The 27,457-nt window shown below is 44.2% G+C and overlaps 1 protein-coding gene across 2 annotated transcripts in view; it reads left to right on the top strand.

Moving 5' to 3' along the window:
* igf2r (insulin-like growth factor 2 receptor) overlaps positions 1-27,457 on the top strand; it is a 211,196-nt gene that overhangs the window by 147,378 nt on the left and 36,361 nt on the right. For both annotated transcript variants that reach the window (XM_085982001.1, XM_085982000.1), the window contains exons 38-41: positions 23,124-23,331; positions 24,042-24,194; positions 24,316-24,550; positions 26,376-26,512. In XM_085982001.1, coding sequence (XP_085838127.1) covers positions 23,124-23,331; positions 24,042-24,194; positions 24,316-24,550; positions 26,376-26,512 — 733 coding nt within the window. The remainder of the gene's footprint in view (positions 1-23,123; positions 23,332-24,041; positions 24,195-24,315; positions 24,551-26,375; positions 26,513-27,457) is intronic.

Genomic DNA, 27,457 nt, shown 5'->3' with positions numbered 1-27,457 from the left:
AAGACAACAGAACCTACTGGCTCAAGCAGAGAGCGACCATAGAGCCATCGTGACCAATTACCGATCACATCTCCCTGATGATGTTCAGGGGTTAGAATATTTGCATGATCTAGAGATACAGCAGAAGGGCAAATCACGCTGCACTGAGGATTTTGTTCTGCAATTAGAGACGGAGCTAGTGCAGGCAAAGTTAAGAGAAGTTGAATCACAGGGTGCTCTTAAGGAGATGCAGAAACAAATCTTGGACATGGAAAAGAGAAACGCTTCTTTACCTGATGAGAATAATGTGGCCATGTTGCAAGAGGAGCTTATAGGGGCGAAACTGAAAGAAGCTAAGCAAAGGATGTTGGAACTTGAAACGCAGAACCAAATCAGCGGTAATCAGCTATGTCAAGCAGAGAAGGAGTGCAAGGGTCTACATGAGAAGGTGCAATATCTCTCAGCCCAAAATAAGGGACTACTCACTCAGTTAAATGAAAGTAAACGGGAAATGGCTGAGATGGACTGCAAGAATAAAGAGTTGATGGCAGATAGCATAGCAGCCTTGGCTGAACTCCAACAGGAAATTGCGAAAGAAACAAATGAAGAGGAATCTTCAGGAAGCCAGGATTTTATTCCAGTTCTTCTCTACGACTCCTTACAAGCAGAGTGCGAGAAGTTGAAAAAACAGTATGAACAGGCCCAGACTACAATTCTGGAGGGGGTTAACTCAGCAACCTCCGAAAAGCTAGTTTCGTTGGAAGTATATGAGCAACTAAAGGTTGAACATGAGCAAGAAGTCCAAAGGCTGCAGGAAATTCTTGAGGAGCTCAGGGCCAAGACAGACTCATCGGTAGAAGTTCCATACATAGATGAGGATGTAGAGGTGAAAGACATGGCAGAACTCATAAAAATATGGAAGGAAGCCCAAGACAAATATGAGGCGGCAATTACCGAGGTTGACCGACTTGAAGAACAGTTTCAACTGGGAATGGGCCCTGAACATGAGCTAGAGAGCATCGAGGCGCAACTTCTCCAAGCACTGGAAGCCAAAGTACAAGAGGAAGAGAAGATGAAAGCATTGGAGAAAATGATGGATGAAATGGAGGAGTACGCTGAATTACGTCCAGGGGAACAGGAGAATGGGGAAACAGCTACTTCAGTAGAAGGATTAAATAGCCTGATAACGAAATCCCTGAAGGAAGGGAAAGGATTGAACGCACAAATGAGGCCAGGAGGGAAGGAAGGGCAGACATCCGAGGAAGAGCAGGATGAATATGATTGCTTGAAGAAGGGTTTTGACCTGTTGAGTGACACCGAATGTTATGAGGATGTGGTCTGCCCAAATTGTGATGGGAACTCCCAAAGTGCTGAAATCCTGAGGAAGCACTTAAGGTCTAAGGAACATAGAGAGTTGGTGGCGCTACAGATGGCAGCCGGGAAAAGAGCTCGGAGAGTTTCAAAAAGGCAGAAAAGAAAAAGAAGCAGCAGAAAATAATAACTGTTTAAAATATTATTACTTCTACTACCTCAGTCCGAACACTACGAAAGGTGCTAAATTTGTAAAAAAAAATCCAGGGACATTATCAAGACAGCCAGTGGGTTGTATAAGTCCGCACTGCTGGTTCAACAGGACGAAAGTACAAGCTGTTTATATATAAAAAAAAAAGCTATGGAGGATGCTGTCTGGAACGAATTAATACCAGAGACTGAATTTATGAACTGTTCCCACAGAGACTGAACCTGTAAACTGATTCCACTGAGTATGTTTGTAAACTGTTATATGACGTTGACTCCATTGAGAGTATATCTGTAAATTGTTATATGACGTTGACTCCATCGAGAGTATATCTGCAAACTGTTTATATAAAGTTGAAGATTGTATGTTTAACGGGATTCTGTAAGTAATAAGCTAGGAAGGGAGGAGTGTTGTGTATGTAACCGTTTACCTTTAAGGGAACTATAGAATGTAACCGTTCGCCTTTAAGAGCACTACTTTAGGGTGGCACTATCTATTGGCTCATGTATACTGTAATACCGATAGTGACCACACCAGTATATAAGGGTTGTGATACGTTAACTAGGGCAGAATCGCCCGAGCCTCTGAATAGTAAAGACGTGTTTTATTTTGTTAACAGTGGAGTCTGTGATTATTTATAATACAACCCACAGACTTAACACTACCGAGCCACTGTTGGTGATGGACATTGAAGTCCCCCACCCAGAGGACATTTTGTGCTCTTGCTACTCTGTGCTTCTTCCAATTGGTGTTCAACATGAAGGAGTACTGATTCATCAGCTGAGGGAGGGCGGTAGGTGGTAATTAGCAGGAGGTTTCCTTGCCCATGTTTGACTGGATACCATGAGACCTCATGGGGTCCTGAGTCAATGTTGAGGACTCCCAGGGCTACTCCCTCCCGACTGTATACCACAGTGCCATCACCTCTGGTGGGTCTGTCCTGCCGGTGGGACAGGACATACCCAGGGATGGTGATGGTGGTGTCTGGGACATTGGTTGTAAAGTATGATTCGGTAATTATGACTGTCAGGCTGTTGCTTGACTAGTCTGTGGGACAGCTCTCCCAATTTTGGCACAAGCCCCCAGATGTTGGTAAGGAGGACTTTGCAGGGTCGACAGGGCTGGGTTTGCCGTTGTCGTTTCCGGTGCCGATGCCGGGTGGTCCGTCCGGTTTTATTCTTATTGTTTTTCGTAGCGGTTGTTTACAACCGGAGGGAGTGCTGTGAGGGAGGATTTCAACTAATTTGGCAGAGGGAGGGGCACTAGGATGAAGCATTAGAGAAGAGATACAAAGTGCACAGAGGCCTGGGAGAGAGAAACAGTATTAGAATAAAGAGTAGTTCAGATATGGGAGGGACCAGACAGGGGAAATGTGAGGCAGATTAAGATGGGTTTAGAGTGCATGTGCGTAAATGCCCGGAGCATGGTCGATAAGGTTGTTGAGCTGCAGGCACAAGTGGGATTATGATGGTGGCAATAATGGTGACTTGGCTCAAACAAGGAGAGGAATGGGCACTTAATATTCCTGAATACAATGGCCCAGAAATTCGGGTCGGAGGCTTCCCGCGGGTGCAAGCCTCCGACCTGCACTTACCTAACGTGTCGGTCATTGAGCTGTGGGCCTGCATGGGATTCCGATCCTGGGCCTCCTCCAACTGCCGGCGCGCAGTGCTTGTGTATCCCAGGGGCGCAGTTAGTTCGATGTGGGCCATGGAGAGCCAATGGTAGCAGGGAATGCCCATTCATAAAATTGACAGGAAGAGCTGTCAGAACCATGAATACTATAAGCCCCAAAACATCACAAACTGCAAATAAAAAAAATTTTAAATCACACATTTTTAAACTAACTTTACATTATATAAAATAACTATTTTAAACTAATTTAAATTTTTGAAAAAATTAATTACATTTTCTAACGGGGCTAAAAATAAACTTGCCTTTCTTTAAAATATTTAAAAATAATAAACCTGTGGAAAAAATGTTTTAATTTTAATTAATTCACCACTTACAGGAAACTTTGTGTTATCCGGAGGCTAAGTGTCCAAGCTCGAGCCACTGGCAAAAATCAGGAGCTGTTTTGTTAGGTTTTTTTTCTTCTCGTGTCTTTTTTTTATGCTGGCTTTTTTTTTAGCAGTCAGGCTCTGGAAAGTCTCTCCTGAAACTGTTGCTAAGCTACAGAGACGCTTCCAAGGTACGGGCCGACTGTTTAGAAGCTGTTGCTAAGCAACGGTGTTTGTTGTCAGATACGGAGATGAAAAGCTCCGTATGTTTCAACATTAACGCTGGTGTGTCCGGCAGTTTTGAGGGAACGGCAACAGCTCGGTGCCGGATAGCACAAAGTTTACTGTACCTTGTTAAAAGCAGGCCTTGCGTCTGCTTTTTAAAAGTGTAACTGCTGGAGACTACCCTCCCCGGAAAAACCTGGGGAAAAAAAAGTAAGTTCAATGCGCACGCGCTGCCTCTCCGGTGCACGCGATCCACCTCTGAACCCCTTCTTTCAAGGGAACGGAAGTTCTGGTTTCCCGCGCATGCACAGTGCATGCAGGAAACCGGCACTTCCATTGGGCTTACGGGTGAGTACCCTGTGCGTACTCACCCGTGGAGACCTGAATTTCTGGGCCAATGTATTCAGGAAAGATGGGGAAGGAAACAAAGGAGTGGGTGGTGGCAGTATTGATCAAACATACCATTACAGCACTGGAAAGGAATTATGTACTTGAGAATTCAAAGACAGAATCTATTTGGTTAGAATTAAGGAACATTAGAGGAGCTATTGCACTGCTGGGTATATACTATAGGCCACCAAATAGTGGGAAGGTGATGGAGGAGCAAATTTGCTGGCAAATTGTAGAAAGGTATAACTATAGAGTAGTAATAATAGGGGATTTTAACTATCCTAATATAAATGGGGGGAAAACAGTGTAAAGGAAAAAGAGGAGGAGGAGTTACTGAAATGTGTACAAGAGAACTTTCTTGATCAGTGTGTTTCCAGCCCAATGAGGCAGGAAGCAGTGCTGGATCTAGTTCTGGGGAATGAAGTGGAGCATGTTTCAGTGGGGGAGCATTTGGGAAACCGTGATCTCTATCATTAGGTTTAGCGTAATTATGGAAAAGGACAAGGAAAAATCAAATGTGAAAATGGTCAATTGGAGGAGGGCTAATTTCAGTGAGTCAAAGGAATCTGGCCCAGGTGGATTGGAATCAAAAATTGGCAGGTAAAACAATAAATGAACAATGGGAGGCCTTCAAAGAGGAGGTAGTTCGGGTACAAGCGAGTCACATTCCCATGAGGTGAAAAGGAACGGCATCCAAAGCTAGAGCTCCCTGGGTGAGTAAAGTTAAATTTCAAAATGAAAGATAAAAAGGAAGCTTATGGTAAATATCAGGTTCATAATTCAGCAGACAACCAAGCTGAATACAAAAAGTACAAGGGAGAACTGAAAAAGGAAATGAGGGGTAAAAAGAGTGCATTAGAATAGATTAGCATATAACAAAAGGAACTCAAGTCTTTTATAAACATAATAAATAGTAAAAGGGTAGCCAAAGGAAGGGTGGGGCCGATTAGGGACCCAAAAGATCTTCTGGAGGCAGATGACATTGCTGAGGTACTAAATGAGTACTTTGTATCTGTCTTCATTAAAGAGGGTGCTACCAATGTCACAGTAAAGGAGGGGGTAGTTTTACTGCAGGAGTTTCTCAGGGCATTGTCCTAAGTCCCACAATCTTCAGCTGCTTCATCAATGACCTTCCCTCCATCATAAGGTCAGAAGTGGGGCTGCAGTGTGTATTTACAAAATGCACTGCAGCAACTCGCCAAGGCTTCTTCGACAGCACCTCCCAAACCCATGACCTCTACCACCTAGAAGGACAAGGGCAGCAGGCACATAGGAACACCACCCCCTCCAAGTCACACACCTGTCTTGGAAATATATTGACGTTCCTTCATCATCGCTGGGTCAAAAGCCTGGAACTCCCTCCCTTACAGCACTGTGGGAGTACCTTCACCACATGGACTGCAGTGGTTCAGGAAGGCGGCTCACCACCAGTTTCTCGAGGGCAATTGGGGATGGGCGATAGATTCAGGCCTTGCCAGCGATGCCCATGAATGAATAAAAAAAGTGAAATTGGATAGGATAAAAATAGACAGAGCAGGTACTTAAAAGCTTGGCAGCGTCCAAAGTAGAGAAGTCATCCAGTCTGGATGGGATGCATCCTAGGTTGCTGAGGGAAGTAAGGGTGAAAATTGCGGCAGCTCTGGCCACAATCATCCCATTATCTTTAGATATGGGAGTGTTGGCAGAGGACTGGAGAGTTGCAAATGTTACACCCTTGTTCAAAAAAGGGGACGGAATAAACCCAGCAATTATCGACCAATCAGCCTAACGTTAGTGGTGGGAAAACTTTGAGACATTAATCTGGGACAAAATTAATTGGCACTTGAAGATATGGGTTAATAAATGAAAACCAGCATGGATTTGTTGAAAGCAAATCGTGTTTGACTAACCTGATTGAATTCTTTGATGAACTAACGGAGAGGGTGGATGTGGGTAGTGCGGTTGATGTTGTGTATCTGGACTTTCAAAAGGCGTTATATAAAATACCACATAATAGATTAGTTAGCAAAATTGATGCCCATGTGATTTGAAGGGGCAGTGGCAGCATGGATACAAAATTGGCCAAGGGAGAGAAAGCAAGAGAGTAGTGGTGAACTGTTTCTCACACGGGAGAGAAGTATGCTGTGGTGTCCCCTAGGTGTCTGTATTGGGACGACTGCTCTTTTTGATATATATTAATGACCTGAACTTGGGAATAAAGGGTATAATTTCATAGTTTGCAGATGATACAAAACTCAGAAATGTAGTTAACAGTGAGGAGGACAGTAACAGACTTCAAGAGGACATAGACTGGTGAAATGGGCAGACACATGGCAATGAAATTTAACACTGTGAAGTGATGCATTTTGGTAGGAAGAATGAATGAGGAGCGGCAAATTAAACTGAATTGTGGAGGGTGCAGGAACAAGAAAGAAAGACTTGCATTTGTATAGCGCCTTTCACGACCACCGGACGTCCCAAAGGGCTTCACAGCCAATGAAATACTTTTTGAAGTGTAGTCACTGTTGTAATGAAGCAAACACGACAGCCAATTTGTGCACAGCAAGCTCCCACAAACAGCAATGTGACAATGACCAGATAACCTGTTTCTTTTTTAGTGATGTTGATTGAGGGATAAATATTGACCAGGACACCGGGGATAACTCCCCTGCTCCTCTTCGAAATAATGCCATGGGATCTTTTACATCCACCTGAGAGGGCAGACAGGGCCTCGGTTTAACGTCGCATCTAAAAGACAGCACCTCCGACAGTGCAGCACTGCACTGGATCTTTGTGCTCAAGTCTCGAGTGGGACTTGAACTCTCAACCTTTTTGACTCTGAAGCGAAGGTGCTACCAACTGAGCCACAGCTGATACAACAGATAGTCATGGGAGTATATGTATATAAGTCTTTGAAGGTGGCAGGACAAGCTGGAGTATTGTGGCCAATTCTGGGCACCACACTTTTTAGGAAGGATTTCAAGGCCTTGGAGAGGGTGCAGAGAAGATTTACTAGACTTGTACCAGGGGTGAGACTAGAAAAACGGGTTGCTCTTCTTGGAGCAGAGAAGCTTAAGAGGAGATTTGGTAGAGGTGTTCAAAATTTTGAAGGGTTTTGATAGAGTAAATAAGGAGAAACTGTTTCCAGTGGCAGAAGGGTTGGTAACCAGAGGGCACAGAGTTAAGGTAATTGGCAAAATGAGCATGTTGTGATCTGGAAAACACTGCCTGAAAGGGTGGTGAAAGCAGATTCAGTAGTAACTTTCAAAAGGGAATTGGATAAATACTTGAAAAGGAAAATTTGCTAGGCTATGGGGAAAGAACAGGGAGAGTGGGGCTAATTGGATAGCTCTTTCAAAGGGCCAGCATGGCACAATGGGCTGGATGGCCTCTGGTGCTATCTCATTCTATGATTCTAAATTCCTGCTTCGTAGCAACCCTGCTGAGAGCATTAATTATAACATGGCATCTGTAATTTAATCCCCTCTTCCATATTCAAGATCCTAACCCTGCATTCTGACTCCAGGTCTTCATATAACCAGCGCATAATAAGATAGACGAATTAACAGCGCAAATAGATGTAAACATATACGATATAATTGCGATTACGGAGACATGGCTGCAGGGTGACCAAGGCTGGGAGCTGAATATCCAAGGATATTCGATATTTATGAAGGACAGGCAAAAAGTAAAAGGAGGTGGGGTGGCGTTGTTAGTAAAGGATGGAACCAGAGCAATAGTGAGAAAGGATATTGGCTCAGAAAATCAAGATGTAGGATCAGTCTGGGTAGAGCTAAGAAGCACCAAGGGGCAGAAAGCATTGGTGGGAGTTGTCTATAGGCCTCCAAACAGTTGTGGTAACGTAGGGGATGGCATCAAACAGGAAATTAGAGATGCACGTAACAAGGGTACTCTTAGGCAGTCCCTTGGAACCGAGGATGACTTGCTTCCACATTAAAAGTGAGTTCTAGGTGACTGATGAGTCCAATGTGGGACCTACAGTCTCTGTCACAGGTGGGGTAGATGGTGGTTGAAGGGGCGGGTGGGTGGGTGGGGTGATTGGGAGCAGTACGGCGTTCCGGTCTGTCGCTGTTGGGGTTGTCCGTGAGGGCCCTGACTTTCCAGGTCCCGAACTTCATTTTAAAGGGTGGAAGATGCCTGTGCGTGAATTCTTTTAACGTGGGGTGGCCATTGCACACCAGCTACCACACGGGCTTGACAGAGCAAGGTCTTGGTCCAATGGCAAGGGGATCCAAGACGATTGGAGACTAGGGTCTGCTACAACGGCCAATCACACACTACCCACTGAACCACAGCAAGGAGTGCTACCCACTGAACCACTGCTGACAGTCAATCATAATAGAAGTATAGAATGAATGAATGACCTCTGTGCGCCCTGCTCCAATTATTCCCACACCCTCTACCCTCGCATGAGTTACACTTGGTTTTGACTCGTATGCAATGCCACAGGAGATTGACTCGTCTGTTATGAAATATGGGTACAATAGCTTAATGGTTCTGGACCAGGAACCCAGAGGTCAGGAGTTCAAATCTCCCCATGACAAACTGTGAAACTGAATTCAGTAAACCCGGTAATTTCCGGGCTGGCTGTCACCAGGGAAATGGCTGTGAAAACTGCCGGGTCACTAGTGCCCTTCCGGGGAGGGAACCTGCACACCCCGCCCCCCTCCACCACCCAGTATGGCCTACAGGTGACTCCAGTCTCTCGCTGTGTGGTTCATGCTGAATGTCCTCAGGGCAACTAGGCAAAAGAAGATGGAGCTCAACAAATAGCTAGAGGCAATTCTGGGAGATCAGGGCAGTTCTACAACTCTCGTGCAGTAAATGCTGAATATATTCAAGTCAGTCCCACAGACAGACTTCACTCAAGCTCCTTGATTGAGTAACATGCTCATAATAAGTTACTCACAGCTTTTTGTTCAAACTGTTGCTGAAGTGTCAGCTGGAAGTCGTGATTACAGTAATCATGAGTGACTTTAATCTACTATAAACGGGCCAAACCAAATTAGCAATAATACTGTGGAAGATGAATTCCTGGAGTGTGTATGAGATGGTTTTTTAGACCAGTACGTTGAGGAGCCAACTAGGGAACAGGGTATTGTGCAATGAGAAGGGGTTAATTAATAATCTTGTGCGGGGTCCTTTTAGGGAAGAGTGACCATAACATGATGGAATTCTTCATTAAGAACATAAGAACAAGGAGCAGAAGTAGGCATACGGCCCCTTGGGCCTGCTCCGCCATTCAATAGGATCATGGCTGATCTGAACCTAGACTCACGTCCACTTCCCTGCCCGCTCCCCGTAACCGTAATCAGCTACTTGCAGGAAAATCCACATCGGAGCAATGGGAGTCTTTCAGAAAGGAAATTGAGAGAGTACAATGGCAACATGTTCCTGTAAAGGTCAAGGGTGGGACCAACAAGCCCAAGGAACCTTGGATGTCAAGGGATATACGAGAATGGATTAAGGAAAAAAAGGGGGGCTTTTGGCAGATACAAAGGACTAAAGACAGAGGAAGCCCTAGAGGAGTATAAAAAGTGCAGGGGGATACTTAAAAAAAGAAATTAGGAGAGCGAGGAGGGGCCATGAAATAACACTGGCGAGCAAAATAAAGGAAAATCCTACGGTGTTTTATAAGTATATTAAGGGCAAGAGGATAACTAGGGAAAGAGTAGGGCCCATTAGGGACCAAAGTGGCAATCTGTGTGTGGAGCCAGAAGATGTAGGTGGGGTTTTTAATTAATTTTTTGCATCTGTGTTCACTACGGAGAAGGACGATGTAGACATAGAAATCGGGCAGGGGGACTGTGATATACTTGAACATATTAGCATTGAGAGGGAGGAGGTACTAGCGGTTTTCGCAGGCTTAAAAGTGGATAAATCCCCAGGCCCGGACGAGATGTATCCCAGGCTGCTGTGTGAGGCAAAGGAGGAGATTGCAGGGGCTCTGACACAAATTTTCAAAACCTCTCTGGCCACAGGGGATGTGCCAGAGGACTGGAGAACAGCTAACGTAGTACCATTATTCAAGAAGGGTAGTAGGGATAAACCAGGGAATTACAGGCCAGTGAGCCTAACGTCAGTAGTAGGGAAATTATTGGAAAAAATTCTGAGGGACAGAATTAGTCTCCACTTGGAGAGGCAAGGATTAATCAGGGATAGTCAGCATGGCTTTGTCAAGGGAAGATCATGTCTGACCAATTTGATTGAATTTTTCGAGGGGGTGACTAGGTGTGTGGATGAGGGTAGTGCAGTGGATGTGGTATACATGGATTTCAGTAAGGCTTTCGATAAAGTCCCGCACAGGAGACTGATCAAGAAAGTAAGAGCCCATGGGATCCAGGGTGCCTTGGCACATTGGATCCAAAACTGGCTTAGTGGCAGAAGGCAGAGGGTGACGGTCGAAGGTTGTTTTTGTGACTGGGAGCCTGTGTCCAGTGGGGTACCGCAGGGATCGGTGCTGGGTCCCTTGCTGTTTGTGGTCTACATTAATGATTTGGATGTGAATGTAAAAGGTATGATCAGTAAGTTCGCAGGTGACACGAAAATTGGTGGGGTGGTAAATAGCGAGGAGGGTAGCCTCAGTCTGCAGGATGATATAGATGGGTTGGTCAGATGGGCGGGACAGTGGCTAATGGAATTTAACCCTGAAAAGTGTGAGGTGATACATTTTGGAGGGACTAACAAGGCAAGGGAATACACAATGAATGGTAAGACGCTAGGAAAGACAGAGGATCAGAGGGACCTTGGTGTGCATGTACATAGATCCCTGAAGGCAGCAGAACAGGTGGATAAGGTGGTTAAAAAGGCATATGGGATACTTGCCTTCATTAACCGAGGCATAGAATATAAGAGCAGGGAGGTTATGATGGAGCTGTACAAAACGCTGGTTAGGCCACAGCTGGAGTACTGTGTGCAGTTCTGGTCGCCATACTATAGGAAGGATGTGATTGCTTTGGAGAGGGTGCAGAGGAGATTCGCCAGGATGTTACCTGGGCTGGAGCGCTTCAGCTATGAAGAAAGACTGGACAGGCTGGGGTTGGTTTTCCTTGGAGCAGAGAAGGCTGAGGGGGGACCTGATTGAGGTGTACAAAATTTGAGGGGCATAGATAGGGTAGATAGAAAGGAACTTTTTCCCTTCGTAGAGGGGTCAATAACAAGGGGGCATAGATTCAAGGTAAGGGGCAGGAGGTTTAGAGGGGATTTGAGGAAGAACTTTTTCACCCAGAGGGTGGTTGGAATCTGGAACTCACTGCCTGAAAGGGTGGTAGAGGCAGGAAACCTCACAACATTCAAGAAGCATTTGGATGAGCACTTGAAATGCCATAGCATACAAGGCTACGGACCAAATGCTGGAAAATGGGATTAGATTAGACAGGGCTTGATGGCCGCTGTGGACGCGATGGACCGAAGGGCCTCTTTCTGTGCTGTATAACTCTGACTCTATGACCCCTAATTCCCTTATCAGCTAGGAAACTGTCTATCTCCGTTTTAAATTTATTTCATGTCACAGCTTCCACAGCTCTGAGGTAGCAAATTCCACAGATTCACCACCCTCTGAGTGAAGAAGTTTCTCCTCATCTCAGTTTTGAAACGGCAGCCTGTTATTCTAAGATTATGCCCCCTAGTTCTAGTCTCACCCATCAGTGGAAACATCCTCCCCGCATCCACCCAATCAAGCCCCCTCACAATCTTATATGTTTCGATAAGATCGCCTCTCATTCTTCTGAATTCCAATGAGTAGAGGCCCAACCTACTCAACCTTTCCTCCTAAGTCAACCCCCTCATCTCCGGAATAACCGAGTGAACCTTCTCCTGAACTGCCTCGAGAGCAAGTACAGGTAGACTATCCTTTATCCGAAAACCTCGGGACCAGCTGTGTTTCGGTTTTCGGAAAATTTCGGATTTCGGAAGGTGGGTCGGCCGGGGTCGGGGGGGGGTCGGCGTCGGCGGGGGTCGGCCGGGGTCCGCAGTCGTGGCTTGTCCGTCGCTGCTAGCCTGGAATGCAGTGAAGTTCCGCATTTCCACCAACAGGTCGTCGTGCTCGGTCGGAACAGGGGCCAGCACCGCCGCGGGCTCAGAGCTCTCGTTGCTTTCGAGCCTTTGGAAGAGAGTTAGGTGGGTCGGCGGGGGGTCGTGCACACGACTTAAGTTGACCCTCTGCTCAGCGGGGGTCGGGGTCCGCGGGGGGTCGTGCGCACAACGTACGCTGACCCTCTGCTCAGCGTAAGTCGTGCGCCACTCTGGTCATGTCGTGCGCACGACTTACGCTGACCGAAAAAACCTTCGGTTTGTAGAGGGTTTCGGTTTTCGGAAGTTCGGATAAAGGGTAGCCTACCTGTATATCTTAAATATGGAAACCAAAACTGTACGCCGTATTCCAGGTGTGGCCTCACCAGTACCCTGTATAACTGAAGCAAGACTTCCCTGCTTTTATACTCCATCCCCCTTGCAATAAAAGCCAAGATTCCGTTGGCCTTCCTGATTACCTGCAGACTAACCTCCTGTGTTTCATGCACCAGGACCCCCAGATCTCTTTGTACTGTAGCACTTTGCAGTTTCTTTCCATTTAGATAATAACTTGCTCTTTGATTTTTTTCTGCCAAAGTGCATAACCTCACACTTTCCAACATTATATTCCATCTGCCAAGTTTCTGTCCACTCACTTAGCCTGTCTATGTCCTTTTGCAGGTTTTTTATGTCCTCCTCACTCGCTGCTTTCCCGCCCATCTTAGTATCGTCGGCAAACTTGGATACGTTGCACTTGGTCCCCTCCTCCAAATCGTTAATATAGATTGTAAAAAGTTGGGGTCCCAGCACTGACCCCTGCGGGACACCACTAGTTACTGATTGCCAACCCGAGAATGAACCATTTATCCCCACTCTGTTTTCTGTTAGATAGCCAATCTTCCACCCAATCCCGTGATTTTTTATCTTGTGCAATAATCTTGTGTGGCACCTTGCCAAATGCCTTTTGGAAGTCCAAATACACTACATCCACTGGTTCCCCTTTATCCACCCTGTTTGTTACATCCTCAAAGAATTCGAGCAAATTTGTCAAACATGACTTCCCCTTCATAAAACCATGCTGACTCTGTCCGATTAAATTATGCTTATCCAAATGTCCTGTTGAGGGGCCATATGGCCTACTCCTGCTCCTATTTCTTATGTACTGCTTCCTTAATAATGGACTCCAACATTTTACCAACCACAGATGTTAGGCTAACTGGTCTATAGTTTCCAGCCTTTTGTCTACCTCCCTTTTTAAATGAGGGCGTTACATTAGCAGTTTTCCAATCTGCTGGGACCTTTCCTGAATCCAGGGAGTTTTGGAAAATTACCACCAATGCATCCGCCATCCCTACCGCTACGTCTCTCGACCCTAGGATGTAAGCCATCAGGTCCAGGGGATTTATCTGCCTTAAGTCCCATTATCTTACCGAGTGCCACCTCCTTAGTGATTTTAATCGTGTTTAGCTCCTCCCCCACACCCCCCCCCCCCCCCCCCCCCCCCCCCCACACATAGCCCCCTGTTTGTCCAGTGTTGGGATATTCTTAGTGTCCTCTACTGTAACGACTGATAGCAAATACGCTGAACAAATATTTTGTATCTCCATGTTCCCCACTACTAATTTCCCGGTCTCGTCCTCTAAGGGACCAACATTCACTTTAGCCACCCTTTTTCTTTTTATATAACTGTAGAAACTCTTGCTATCTGTTTTTATATTTTTTGCTGGTTTACTTTCATAATCTATCTTTCTTAATTAATCTTTTAGTCTTTGCTGGCTTTTAAATGCTTCCCAATCTTCTATCCTCCCACTAGATTTGGCTACTTTATATGCCCTTGTTTTCAGTCGGATACTGTCCTTTATTACTTTACTTAGCCACGGATGGCTGGCTTTTCTTTTACGCCCCTTTTTCCTCAGTGGAATATATTTTTCTTGAAAGTTGTGAAATATCTCCTTGAATGTACACCACTGCTCATGTACCATCTTACACCTTAATCTATTTTCCCAGTCCACTTTAGTCAACTCTGCTCTCATACCTTCGTAGTCTCCTTTTATTTAAGCTTAGTACGCTGGTTTGAGATCCAACTCTCTCACCCTCCAACTGAAGTTGGAATTCAACCATGTTATGGTCACTCATTCCAAGGGGATCCTTTACTAGGACATTTTTTATTAATCCTGTCTCATTAAGATGGAAAGTGAAGCAGTCCAATCCGAAACTAGGGTCCTAAATCTAAACAAAGGAAACGATGAAAGTATGAGGAGTGAATTGGCTATGATAGATTGGGGAGCTTCATTAAAAGGCATGATGGTGAATAGGCAATGGCTAACATTTAAGGAACGAATGCATGAATTGCAACAGTTATACATTCCTTTCTGGCGCAAAAACACAAGGAAAAGCGGCCCAACCATGGCTAACAAAAGAAATTAAGGATAGTATTAGATCTAAACAGGAGTCATATAAAGTTGCCGGAAAAAGTAGCAAGCCTGAGGATTGGGAGCAGTTCAGAGTTCAGCAAAAAAGGACCAAGAGATTAAGAGGGGAAAAAATAGCGTATGAGAGTAAACTTGCAAGGAACATAAAAGCGGACTGTAAAAGCTTCAAGTTTGAAAAGAAAAAGATTAGTGAAGACAAATGTAGGTCCCTTGCAGTCAGAAATAGGAGAATTTGTAATGGGGAACAAGGAAATGGCAGAGCAATTAAACAAATACTTTGGTTCTGTCTTCACGGAAGAGGACACAAATAACTTCCCAGAAATGCTAGAGAACCAAGGGTCTAGTGAGAAGGAGGAATTAAAGGAAATTAGTATTAGTAAAAAAAAAAAAAAAATAGTTTTGGAGAAATTAATGGGACTGAAAACCGATAAATCCCCAGGGCCTGATAATCTGCATCCTAGAGTACTGAGAGGTTGCCATGGAAACAGTGGATGTATTGGTTGTCATCTTCCATAATTCTATAGATTATGGAACAGTTCCTGCAGATTGGAGGGTGGCAAATGTAACAACACTATTTTAAAAAAGGAAGGAGAGAAACCAGGGAACTACAGACCGGTTAGCCTAACATCAGTAGTAGGGAAAATGCTAGAGTCTATTATGAAGGATGTGATAACAGGACACTTAGAAAATATCAATGGGATTAGACAAAGTCAACATGGATTTATGTAAGGGAAATCGTGTTTGACAAACCTACTGGAGTTTTTGTGAGGATGTAACTGGTAGAATAGACAAGGGAGAACCAGTGGATGTGGTGTATTTGTATTTTCAGAAGGCCTTTGATAAAGTCCCACATAAGAGGTTAGTGTGCAAAATTAAAGCACGTGGGATTGCGGGTAACATACTGGCATGGATTGAAAATTGGTTAACAGACAGGAAACAGAGTAGGAATAAATGGGCGTGGCAGGCGGTGACTAGTGGGGTGCCGTAGGGATCAGTGCTTGGGCCCCAGCTATTCACAATATTTATCAATGATTTACATAGAAACATAGAAGATAGGAGCAGGAGTAGGCCATTTGGCCCCTCGAGCCTCTTCTGCCATTTAATGAGATCATGGCTTATCATCCAAATTCAGTACCCTGTCCCTGCTTTCTCCCCATATCCCTTGATCCCTTTAGCCTTAAGAAATATATCTAACTCCCTCTTGAATACATTCAATGAATTGGCCTCAACTGCCTTCTGAGGTAGAGAATTCCATAGGTTCACCACTCTGGGTGAAGAAATTCCTCTTCATCTCAGTCCTAAATGGCTTACCCCTTATCCTTAGACTGTGACCCCTGGTTCTGGACTCCCCTGCCATCGGGAACATCCTTCCTGCATCTAGTCTGTCTAGTCCTGTTAGAATTTTATAAGTTTCAATGAGATCCCCTCTCATTCTTCTAAACTCCAGTGAATATAAGCCTAATCGACCCAATCTCTCCTCATATGTCATTCCTGCCATCCCAGGTATCAGTCTGGTGAATCTTCGCTGCACTCCCTCCTTGACAAGAACATCCTTCCTCAGATAAGGCGACCTAAACTGCACACAATACTCAAGGTACCAAGGCCCTGTACAACTGCAGCAAGACATCCTTGCTCCTGTACTCGAATCCTCTCGCTATGCAGGCCAACATACCATTTGCCTTCTTAACCGCCTGCTGCACCTGCATGCTTACCTTCAGCGACTGGTGCACAAGGACACCCAGGTCTCGTTGTACTTCCCCTTTTCCCAATCTATTGCGGTTCAGATAATCTGTCTTCCTGTTGTTGCCACCGAAGTGGATAACCTCACATTTATCCACATTGAGCAGATGCGTGGCAAATGCAGTATAATCACCCAACCTGTCCAAATCATCCTGGAGTTTCTCTGCATCCTCCTCACAGCACACACACCCACCCAGCTTTGTGTCATCTGCAAACTTGGAGATATTACATCTAGTTCCCTCGTCTAATCATTTATATATATATATTGTGAATAGCTGGGGTCCTAGCACCGATCCCTGCCATACCCCACTAGTCACTGCCTGCCACTCGGAAAAAGACCCGTTTATTTGAACTCTTTGCTTCCTGTCAGCCAACCAGTTCTCTATCCAAGACAGTATCTTACCCCCAATCCCGGGTGCTTTAACTTTGCGCGCTAATCGTTTATGCGGGACCTTTTTGACAGCCTTCGGAAAGTCCAAATACACCACATCCCATCCACTGGTTCTCCCTTATCTATTCTACCAGTTACATCCTCAAAAAATTTCTGTAGATTAGTCAAGCATGATTTACCTTTTGTAAATCCATGTCGACTTTGTCTGATCCTGTCACTGTTTTCCAAGTGCTCTGCTATTACATCTTTTATAATGGACTCTTAGCATTTTCCCCACTACCGATGTCAGGCTTACCGGTCTATAATTTCCCATTTTCTCTGCCACCTTTTTGAAATAGTGCGGTTACATTAGCTATCCTCCAATCCATGGGAACTGTTCCAGAGTCTATAGAATTTTGGAAGATGACCAGCAATGCATCTACTATTTCTAGGGCCACTTCCTTAAGTACCCTAGGATGTAGATTATCAGGCCCTGGGGATTTATCGGCATTTAATCCCGTCAATTTCCCTACAAATACTAATTTAATTCAATTCCTCCCTCTCATTGGACCCTATGTTCCCCGACATCTCTGGGAGATTATTTGTGTCCTCCTTTGTGAAGGCAGAACCAAAGTATGTATTTAATTGGTCTGCCATTTCTTTGTTCCCCATTATAAATTCCCCTGTTTCTGACTGCAAGGGACCTACGCTTGACTTCACCACTCTTTCTCTTCACATATCTATAGAAGCTTTTACAGTCAGTTTTTATGTTCCCTGCGAGCTTACTCATTCGATTTTCCCCCCTCTTAATTAATCCCATTGTCCTCCTTTGCTGAATCCTAAACTGCTCCTAATCCTCAGGTTTGCTGCTTTTTCTGGCCAAATTATGTCCTCTCCTTGGATCTTATGCTATCCCTAATTTCCCTTGTTAGCCACGGTTGAGTCACCTTTTTTGTTTTATTTTTATGCCAAACAAGGCTGAACAAATTCTGTCGTTCATCCATGCGATCTTTAAATGTTTACCATTGCCTAGCCACCGTCAACCCTTTAAGTAACGTTCCCCAATCCATCGTGCCTCATACCATCATAGTTTCCTTTATTTAAATTCAGGACCCTAGTCTCTGAGTCAACTACGTCACTCTCCATTTTAATGAATTTGATCATATTACGATCGCTCCTCCCCAAGGGGCCTCGCACAACAAGATTGCTAATTAATCCTTTCTCATTACATAATACCCAGTCTAAGATGGCCTGATCTCTAGTTGGTTCCTCGATATATTGGTCCAGGAAACCATCCTGTATACACTCTAGGAATTCCTCCTCCACAGTATTGTTACTAATTTGGTTAGCCCAATCTATATGTAGATTAAAGTCACCCGTGATAACTGCTGTGCCCTTATTGCATGTGTCTCTAATTTCCCGTTTAATGCCATCCCCAGCCTCAGCATTGCTGTTTGGGGGCCTGTATACAACTCCCACTAATGTTTTCTGCCCCTTGGAATTTCTCAGCTCTGCCCATACAGATTCCACATCATCAGAGCTAATATCCTTCCTTACTATTGTGTTAATCTCCTCTTTAACCAGCAATGCTACCCCACCTGCTTTTCCTTTTTTCCTGTCCTTCCTGAATATTGAATACCCCTGGATGTTGAATTCCCAGTTTTGGTCATCCTGGAGCCATGTTTCCATAATCCCAATTATATCATCTCCTTTTACATCTATTTGTGCAGCTAATTCATCCACCTTATTACAAATGCTCCTCGTATTAAGACACCAAGCCTTCAGGCTTGATTTTTTAACAGTCTTAGCCCTTTCAGAATTATTTACTGTGGCCCTGTTTGATTTACACCCTTGATTTCTCTGCCTTCCACTTTTGCTTCTCTCCTTCCTGTCTTTTGTTTCTATTCTTCCCTTTCCTCTGTCTCCCTGCACAGGTTCCCAACCCCCTGCCATTTTAGTTTAAACCCTCCCCGACAGCACTAACATCGGTTCCGGTCCTGCCCAGGTGCAAACCGTCCAGTTTGTATTGGTCCCACCTTCCCCAGAACCGGTTCCAATGTCCCAGGAAATTGAATCCCTCCCCCTTGCACCATTCTTATAGCCACGTATTCATCTGAAATATCCTTCTATTTCTACTCTGACTAGCACATGGCACTGGTAGCAATCCTGAGATTACTACCTTTTGATGTCTTTTTTTTTAATTTACCTCCTAACTCCCTATATTCAGCTCATCCTGTTTTTTACCTATATGCACCACGACAACTGGCTGTTCACCCTCCCCCTCCAGAATGCCCTGCAGCCGCCCCGAGACATCCTTGACCCTTGCACCAGGGAGGCAACATGCCATCCTGGAGTCTCGTTTGCGGCCGCAGAAACGCCTTTCTATTCCCCTTACAATAGAATCCCCTATCACTATAGCTCTCCCAGTCTTTTTCCTCCCATCCTGTGCAACAGGAGCGCCCATGGTGCCAGGAAGTTGGCTGCTGCTGCATTCTCCCGATAAGTCATCCCTCTCAACAATATCCAAAGTGGTATATCTGTTTGAAAGGGGGATGGCCACAGGGGACCCCTGCACTATCTGCCTGCACCTACTACTCTGCCTGGTGGTCACTCATTCCCTGCCTGCCTGTGCAGCCTTTACCTGCGGTGTGACCAACTCCCTAAACGTGCTATCCACGATGTGCTCAGCATCGCGAATGCTCCAGTATGTATCCATTCGCAGCTCCAGTGCCGCAATGCGGTCTGTCAGTAGCTGCAGCTGGATACACTTCCCGCACACGGTCGTCAGGGACACAGGAAGTGTCCCTGATTTGCCACGGGGCTGAGCTGTGCTGCCATGACTTACCCTTTAATTAATTCAGATTAAATTTAATTAAATCAATACTACTAATTACACTACAAGTAAATGATATACTCAAGGGCCCTTGTTTACCAGCACTCCCCGCTACACAACAGAGACCCTAGAAACTATAAACCACTAACATTAAGTTTGGAAAATTTGGATGACGGAGCCAAATGTAATATTTCCAAGTTTGCTGACGAGACAAAACTAGGTGGGGTTGTGAGGAGGATGCAAAGAGGCTTCAAGGTGACTTCGAAAAGTTGAGTGGGTGGGCAAATACATGGCAGATGCAGTATAACATGGATAAATGTAAAGTTATCCACTTCAGTAACAAAAACAGAAAGGCAGTATTATTTAAATGGTGATAGATTGGGAAATGTTGATGTACCAAGGGACCTGGGTGTCCTTGTACACCAGTCACTGAGTAAACATGCAGGTGCAGCAAGCAGTTAGGAAGGCAAATGGTATGTTGGCTTTCATTGCAAGAGGATTGGAGTACAGGAGCAAGGATGTCTTACTAGTGTTATACAGGGCCTTGGTGAGACCACACCTGGAGTACTGTGTGCAGTTTTGGTCTCCTTACCTAAGAAAGGATATACTTTCCATAGAGGGAGTGTAGCTAAGGTTCACCAGACTGATTCCTGGGATGGCAGGACTGTCCTATGAGGAGAGATTGGGTTGACTAGGCCTGTATTCACTAGAGTTTAGAAGAATGAGAGGGGATCTCGTGGAAACGTATAAAATTCTGACAGGGCTAGACAGACTGGATGCAGGGAGGATGTTTCCCCTGGCTGGGGGGTCTAGAAGGCTGTGGAGGCCAAGTCACTGGCCCAGAAATTCGGGTCCCAACGTGTGAGTATGCACGGGGTACTCGTGCGTAGGCCCAACGAAAGTGCTGGTTTCGTGCATGCACTGCGCATGCGCGGGAAACCGGCACTTCCTTTCCCCTGAAAGAAGGGGTTGACAGGTGGAACGCGTGCGCCGGAGAGGCAGTCTGTGCGCATCGAACTTGCGTTTTTTTTGCAAGTTTTTCCGGGAGGGTAAGTCTCCAGCAGTTACACTTTTAAAAAGCAGGCGCAAGGCCTGCTTTTAACAAGGTAAGTGGTGATTTAATTAAAATTAAAACATTTTTTCCACAGGTTTATTATTTTTAAATACTTTAAAGAAAGGTAAGTTTATTTTTAGCCCTGTTAGAAAATGTAATTAATTTTTTCAAAAATTTAAATTATTGTTTAAAATAGTTATTTCATGCAATTTATAGTTATTTTAAATTTTTTTTTTTTTTAATTTATTTGAAGTTTTAGTGATGTTTTGGGGCTTATAGTATTTATAGGTTTAACAGCTCTTCCTGTCAAACTTATGAATGAAGCATTCCCTGCTATCATTGGCTCTCCATGACCCACGTGATCCCAGGGGACGCATCGAACTAACTGCGCCCCTGGGATACGCAAACACTGCGCGCCGGCAGTTGGAGGAGGCCCAGGATCTGAATCCCATGCGGGCCCACAGCTTAACGGCCGGCGCGGTAGGTAAGTGCAGGTCGGGGGCTTGCACCCGCAGGAAGCCCCCGACCTGAATTTCTGGGCCATTATTCAGAAGGGGTTTGACGGGGTAGATGCTGAAGTTGTTTCCCCTGGCTGGAGAGTCTAGAACTAGGGGGCATAGTCTCAGGAGAAGGGGTATTCAATTTAAGACTGAAATGAGGAGGAATTTCTTCACTGAGGGTTGTGAATCTTTGGAATTCTCCAGCCCAAAAGGCTGTGGATGCTGAATCATTGAGCATATTCAAGGCTAAGGTAGATTTTTGGACTCTAGGGGAATCAGGGGATATGGAGATTGGGTGGGAAAGTGGAGTTGATGTCAAAGATCAGCCGTGATCTTATTTAATGGCGGAGCAGGCTCAAAGGGCCGTATGGCCTATTCCTGCTCCTAGTTCTTATGTTCTCTTAAATACATCTATACTATTCACCTCCTTGTGATGGTGTTCCACATTTGTACCACTGTGTAAAGAAGTTTCTCCTGAATTCCCTATTGGATTTATTAGTGACTATTTTATATTCAAGGCCCCTAGTTTTGGTCGTCGCCCCCCCCTCCCCCACCCCCCACAAGTGGAAACATTTTCTCCACGTCTACCCTATCAAACCATTTCATTATCTTAATGACCTCTATCAGGTCATCCCTCAGCTTTCTCTCTTCTAGAGAAAGAGCCCCACCCTGTTCAGTCTTTCCTGATAGTTATAACCTCTTGGTTCTGGTATCATCCTTGTAAATCTCTCTTGCACCTTCGTCAATGCCTCTGTCCTTTTTATAATATGGAGTCCAGATTTTTGTGTCATGATGGGGTGCATTTGGAAGTCAGTGGTAATAGAGTAAATAGTCTTGCCTTAAATTTCTTGTGACTTTTTAATTTTTGTGCTTTGTAACAATCTTTTCCTCGCAGAATAGACTGATTTCAGCGCAACGGTTCAGTTAGGATATTAGTTTCTCAGTAGTGGTTCCTGAATTGGGTCTGAATGTAAGAGCAGATGGATCCACCAGGAGTAAACTGGTTGCTGGCATGGAATGGGTCAGCAGGAGATGAAGTGTCAGCATTTTCCACTAATCTCTAACAATGCACTCACACTAGAATTTTCTTTTGGTTTGCACCAGTTGTCAGCCTTGGCTCCATGGTAGCGCACTCACATTTTGAGTCAGGAGGTCGCCCGTTCAAACCTCAATTCAAAGACAGTACATAATCTAGGCTGAAACTCCAGTGCTGTACTGTCAAAGGTGCCGTCTTTCGGATGAGACTAAACCCTAGGGTCCCGTCTGCCCCCTCAGATGTAGGTAAAAATCCCATGACACTATTTCGAAGAAGAGCAGGGGTCTCCTGACCAATATTTATCCCTCAACCCACATTAGTGGGGGGGGAAAAAAACAGATTATCCGGTCATTATCTCATTGATGTTTGTGAAACCTTGCTGTGTGCAAATTGGCTGCCGTGTTTCCTACATTACAACAGTGACTGCACTTCAAAGGTTCTTCATTGCCTGTAAAGTGCTTTGAGATGTTCTGAACCCTGAAAGGCACTATATAAATGTGAGTTTGTTCTTACTTTTCTTTCATTAAAAGCAGCCCAAATTGGAAGTCAGGCTCCAAATTGATGTCTTGGGGGTGATAGATTCTTTCCATTTCACTTAAGTTATTTCTGGTTGTGACACCTGATTTACACTAAGTTTAGTGTTGATGCAAAGCTGAAAGTGCTTTGCACCAGTGCTAAACTTGTCATGTGAATGCACTGTAAATGAATGAAATACTAAAATTCAAATGTGGTACCAGGTGGGTAATGCCACTCAGTTCTTAGATGCTATAACAGGAAGCTGGCTTTGGGTCCTTCTATTTAAACTTTAATGGATATTGTTCACTTATTTAAGCCAGTTAAATTGAGTTACTGTTGAGTCCTGCTTCTAATTAAACATTTAATAAAAACAAGTCGCCATAGAAATATGGTAACATTTCAGGCTTTTAACAATTACAAGTAATTACATCTAAAATATCCTCTCTCTTGATGCAGAATAGCCTTACAATTAGCCATAATGGTGCCCTGAAATAATTGATTGTATTCTTGATCCCTCAGGTTCAGTCTGGAAAGAGGACATATTACCTTAATGTATGTGCAGCAGTCACAGATGGACCTGGCAACAAGTGTAAAGACAGTGCTGTCTGCTTAGTCTCAGGAGATGAAGCTGCTTCATTTGGCAATCCAAAGGCAATGACCCTAGAGTACAAACGCCAGGATCAGGCCTTAATTTTGCACTATGGGAGTAGTGACCTGTGCCCAAAAGGTAATGATGGGAGAAGTTAATTCAGTTTGTTTACTAAGCCTCTTGTATATTTTAAAGAAAACACCGTGGATCATAATCCTTAAAATGTATTTTTTGTAGACAGTCCCTCATCTTGTGTTTGGAAGTGACATGATATGCAGTGTTTTGTTTGAATCCCTATTAGATAAAGACACCACCCTGGGGGAGCACCAGTAGGTCCCAGGTTTCTTGGGCTGTTCTGAATTAGCTGACCTTAGCCAAGGCAGTAATATAGGGAACTGCAATTTGCCTCAATGCCCTGGGCTGGGGAAGGAAAATAAATTTGGTGTGATTCCCACTTCAGTAACAACGATTCCTCCTGGAAGTACTTGTGTGGATGGATGTTGGGTGGAGACAGGATCTGGCTGGGTTATTATGCTGTCCATAGTTGAATGGCTGACCAATGCTCAGTGCCTAGGCTCATGTATGAAGATGGCCACCTGGGTAGGTACTAGAGGGCCATTGAACTATAGCCCAGAAAACAGAGAGACAAAAAGAATAGAAGATCTACAGTAAGATGGAGGGTGACGGGAGGTGATGTGCTTTTTTTTTTGTTTGTCGGAACAGCACTGCAAGAGATCAGAATTATTAAATGTCCCAATACCAGGATGCATTACTTTCAGCCCAGCTTGGCCTTTACCTGTTGCACTCGGGCTGAATTATGTGCTTCTTTTTCTCAATGTCTTTAACAGTGACTAAAAGCGGAGAGCTTTGCAGATTCCCTTTTAAGTTTCTCAGTAAATCTTACAGTGAATGTACAACTGAGGGAAGAACAGATGGATTTCTGTGGTGTGCAACAACCGATGACTACAACAGGGACAAAGCATGGGCCTTCTGTAGTAATGGTATGTAAGAGTTACCAGTGTGTTTATACAGGAATGGGAAATAATAATGGGTATCATTTAAACATTTACATCCTTTTCAGTTAATTGTTAGTTAATAAACCGTTAAATTCAATGGTTTCAGCAACTGCAACTCGGAGATCGACACTCATCTTCAAATGTAATGAGACAGCTGAAGGTGGGAGCCCTGAAGTGCTGAGCGAGACCCTTGATTGCTCGACAACATTTGAATGGAAGACGAGCATAATTTGTCCACCCAAACGGATGGAATGTAAGATAGTTCACAGTCACAAGAACTATGATTTGAGAATGCTTTCTTCCCTTACCGGATCATGGAAGTTCTCTTCTGATGGTTACACGTAAGTTATAGCTTTCTCACCATTTATAGGGGTCGCTTCTGTTTCTCATACAATGTTTGTGCTGTATTTCAGAGTTGTCATAATCTACACTGCATATTCAGTATTGTTTTAACTTAAAAGGAACTTTGGAAGCTACCCAATGACTGAGTAGCTGAGCCTTGCAGACCAGAAAGGTGCCAGGTTTGTTTCCTAGTCTGTACTGTTGGCTAATCTGTCAGTGGGGGTGACATTGCATTTGGCTTCATGGCCTCTGTGTTGAGAGGAAAACGATGGTTCCTTCTCCTAATGGTTATCCACCAGCCTTGCTGGACATGCGTTTGTGCAGATGTCGTTTGAAGGCACAATTGAGCTTTAATTTGATCGTCCTTTGGTCAGATGTTGTGTAGAACCTCCCAGTTGAATAATAGCCACTTGGATGAGATACTGAATGATGCCCCACTGCCTGTGGAACAGTACCCCTACAATTAACCCTTTTAAGGGAAGTGGAGAAAATTGATGTAAGTTTAAACAAAATTCAAATGTTTGGCTGACAATTTGTAAAATTTTTACCTGATTTCTAGACTTGAGAAAAGGTGCAGTTAGGTGAGTGCTTATTTTAAAGGTAATCTTCGCCGCCCACCTCAAAAGCTACTGGGAGTGCATGTTTGTTTTTGTGTAGTGCATGCATTGAGAGTATAATAAGCCATTATATTATTGGGATCAGTGTATTTTTTATGATGACTTACAACCTATTTTTCCTCCTCCCTTTCTAACCCTCCCCCACCCCCCTACAATCCAGCCTTTCAAATGTGAGTGTTCGTAAAAATCATAACTATCCGTAAGGTGACTGGGGGGGACAGGGTGATTTCATGACTGTAGAATGGATATGCTGCTAAGAAATTTCCATGCCCAGTAACACTAGTGAGTCTACCTTTGAATGGAAATGCTGTTTTTGAAGTCTTCTACATAAGGAGAGCACCAAAACACACCTTGTACATAAAGGAGAGTACAAAACACAGTGGTACAATTTGTAGTGTTCTTGCTCTGTCGTTTTGCACTTGGCCTTGGCTAGGGGAGTCCAAATTATAGCCCAGAAGCCCAAGCAATTTGGTTCTACTTTACGCTTTGCATACTTTCTAGTTTATCCTGTTTTGAATGTTAAGCCTGGAGGTTTGCTAAGGGCAAAAAAAAATCTGAATTTTACATTGATTTACCTGCTGGTGCAGTGGTAAATTTGCTCATGTATTTGCAGGAGCATCTATTGAATGAGTGCCTGTTGGCACAATAATCTGTTTTGGTGCCCAAGGAGTTTTATGGGGCGAGAGCAAGTGCTGGATAGGAATACACTGGGCCTACTCTTCCTTCCCTACAGATGCCATTTGGGTATTGGGAGCAGAGGATGGTATCTTCCCTGGATATCGGCCTAAAAGTAAACAGACTTTAAAGATCTTGGCCTAGAATTTGCAGTGGGTAATAACAGCTTGCTCTATGGAATTCCCACTACACGGCACTGATCTCAATTGAACGTCAGAAAAGCCAAAACTCTCGCCACAGAGATTGCAAGATCTTCGTGGGAAGCTCTCTTCACGGCCAGCGGCGAATGCCTTTGCTTCACCACTGACTGCAAATTACGGGCACTTGTATTTAAAGTCTAAACACAGTGCTGATGGTTATCCTGTGTGTAATGAGCAATAAGATTGATTCACTTTAAATACTTGGTTGTTTAAGTAGCTGCACTATTCATTTGGGTGTGTTGTCTCCTTGGATCTTAGTATTTATGTGCTTGACCCTAGAGTTGATTCTGCTACAGGTTACACCCTGAGTCTATTCCAATTTTATCTTTTAGATATTACATGAATCTCTGTCAAGGAGTTCGCGAAGGACCCACAGGCTGCCCTGCATATGCCAGCATGTGCAGAAAGAGTAAAAATGGTAAAACCCAGGTATTGGGGCTTGTTCACACCCAGAAAATCAGTATTCAAGGTATGATGTCTTGTCCGTTACATGCACTACAGAGTATATTAAGGTAGCTATTTACATATAGTGTAATTAAACAATTATAGTTTCTAAAATAATGTACTGTTTGTAGAAGTCAGGATCTCCAGTCCCATTAAGCCATATAAATGACTTGTGTCCATCAGCTTCTCCTAATCAGAAAGCTGAACCCATTTACTAAATTGTACTGCCTTGATTTAGGAAGAAAATAAATACCCACTGGCAACATGTATGTGCACTGCCTCTCACTGATAGTCACAAGAAGATGCATTGTCATCTCCACGCTGCCAAGTGCAATCTGCACAGGTAATGTGGGTGAAATATCGCTGAGACATATGCCAATTGAACAGGTGCTGATACAGACTCTGTCCAGAAGCTTACATAAGCAAGATATGTATAATCATTCATTCTCTCTTGTTCGTTCTCTCTTACGCTGTCTCTCAGATCTCACTTGCTGGCTCCCTCATGTGCACACATCACCTTGGAGCAGCATTTTCTTCCATTTGACTGTCCTAGACCCCACAAGTCAGATGCCCAAACCCGCACTCTATGCAGACACAACGCAATTTATTGTCTTATATTGATGGTATTACATGACTTTGTAGTATGAGTTTGTCTCAAATGGTCAGCAAGGCATGCCTCTTTCCCTTTTGTAGTTTATATTCTAAGCAGAAAGAGATGGGAGATTTGATGCATACTACATGATCACAGTTTAGCAAAATTAGTGTTGTATCAGTTTCCTAAAAGTCCTTGCATCACACAAGTTCAGCCCTTTGTTTGAAAGGTCACACTGGAGGCTATCGCTATATCCCATTTAACTGAGCAGTATATTGCTTTAATCAAGCTTCATAGTGTTTATACTTGATTACTTTTGAAAATGTGTATGTTGAAAACTGGCCATGTCTAAGTGAAAGCACCTTGGTGAGTATTAGT

Source organism: Somniosus microcephalus, chromosome 3 (genome assembly GCF_052327205.1).
Source record: "Somniosus microcephalus isolate GS21.2 chromosome 3, FLI_Smic_1.0, whole genome shotgun sequence".
Classification (NCBI taxonomy): domain Eukaryota; kingdom Metazoa; phylum Chordata; class Chondrichthyes; order Squaliformes; family Somniosidae; genus Somniosus; species Somniosus microcephalus.
This window is presented reverse-complemented; position numbering and strand designations above follow the sequence as displayed.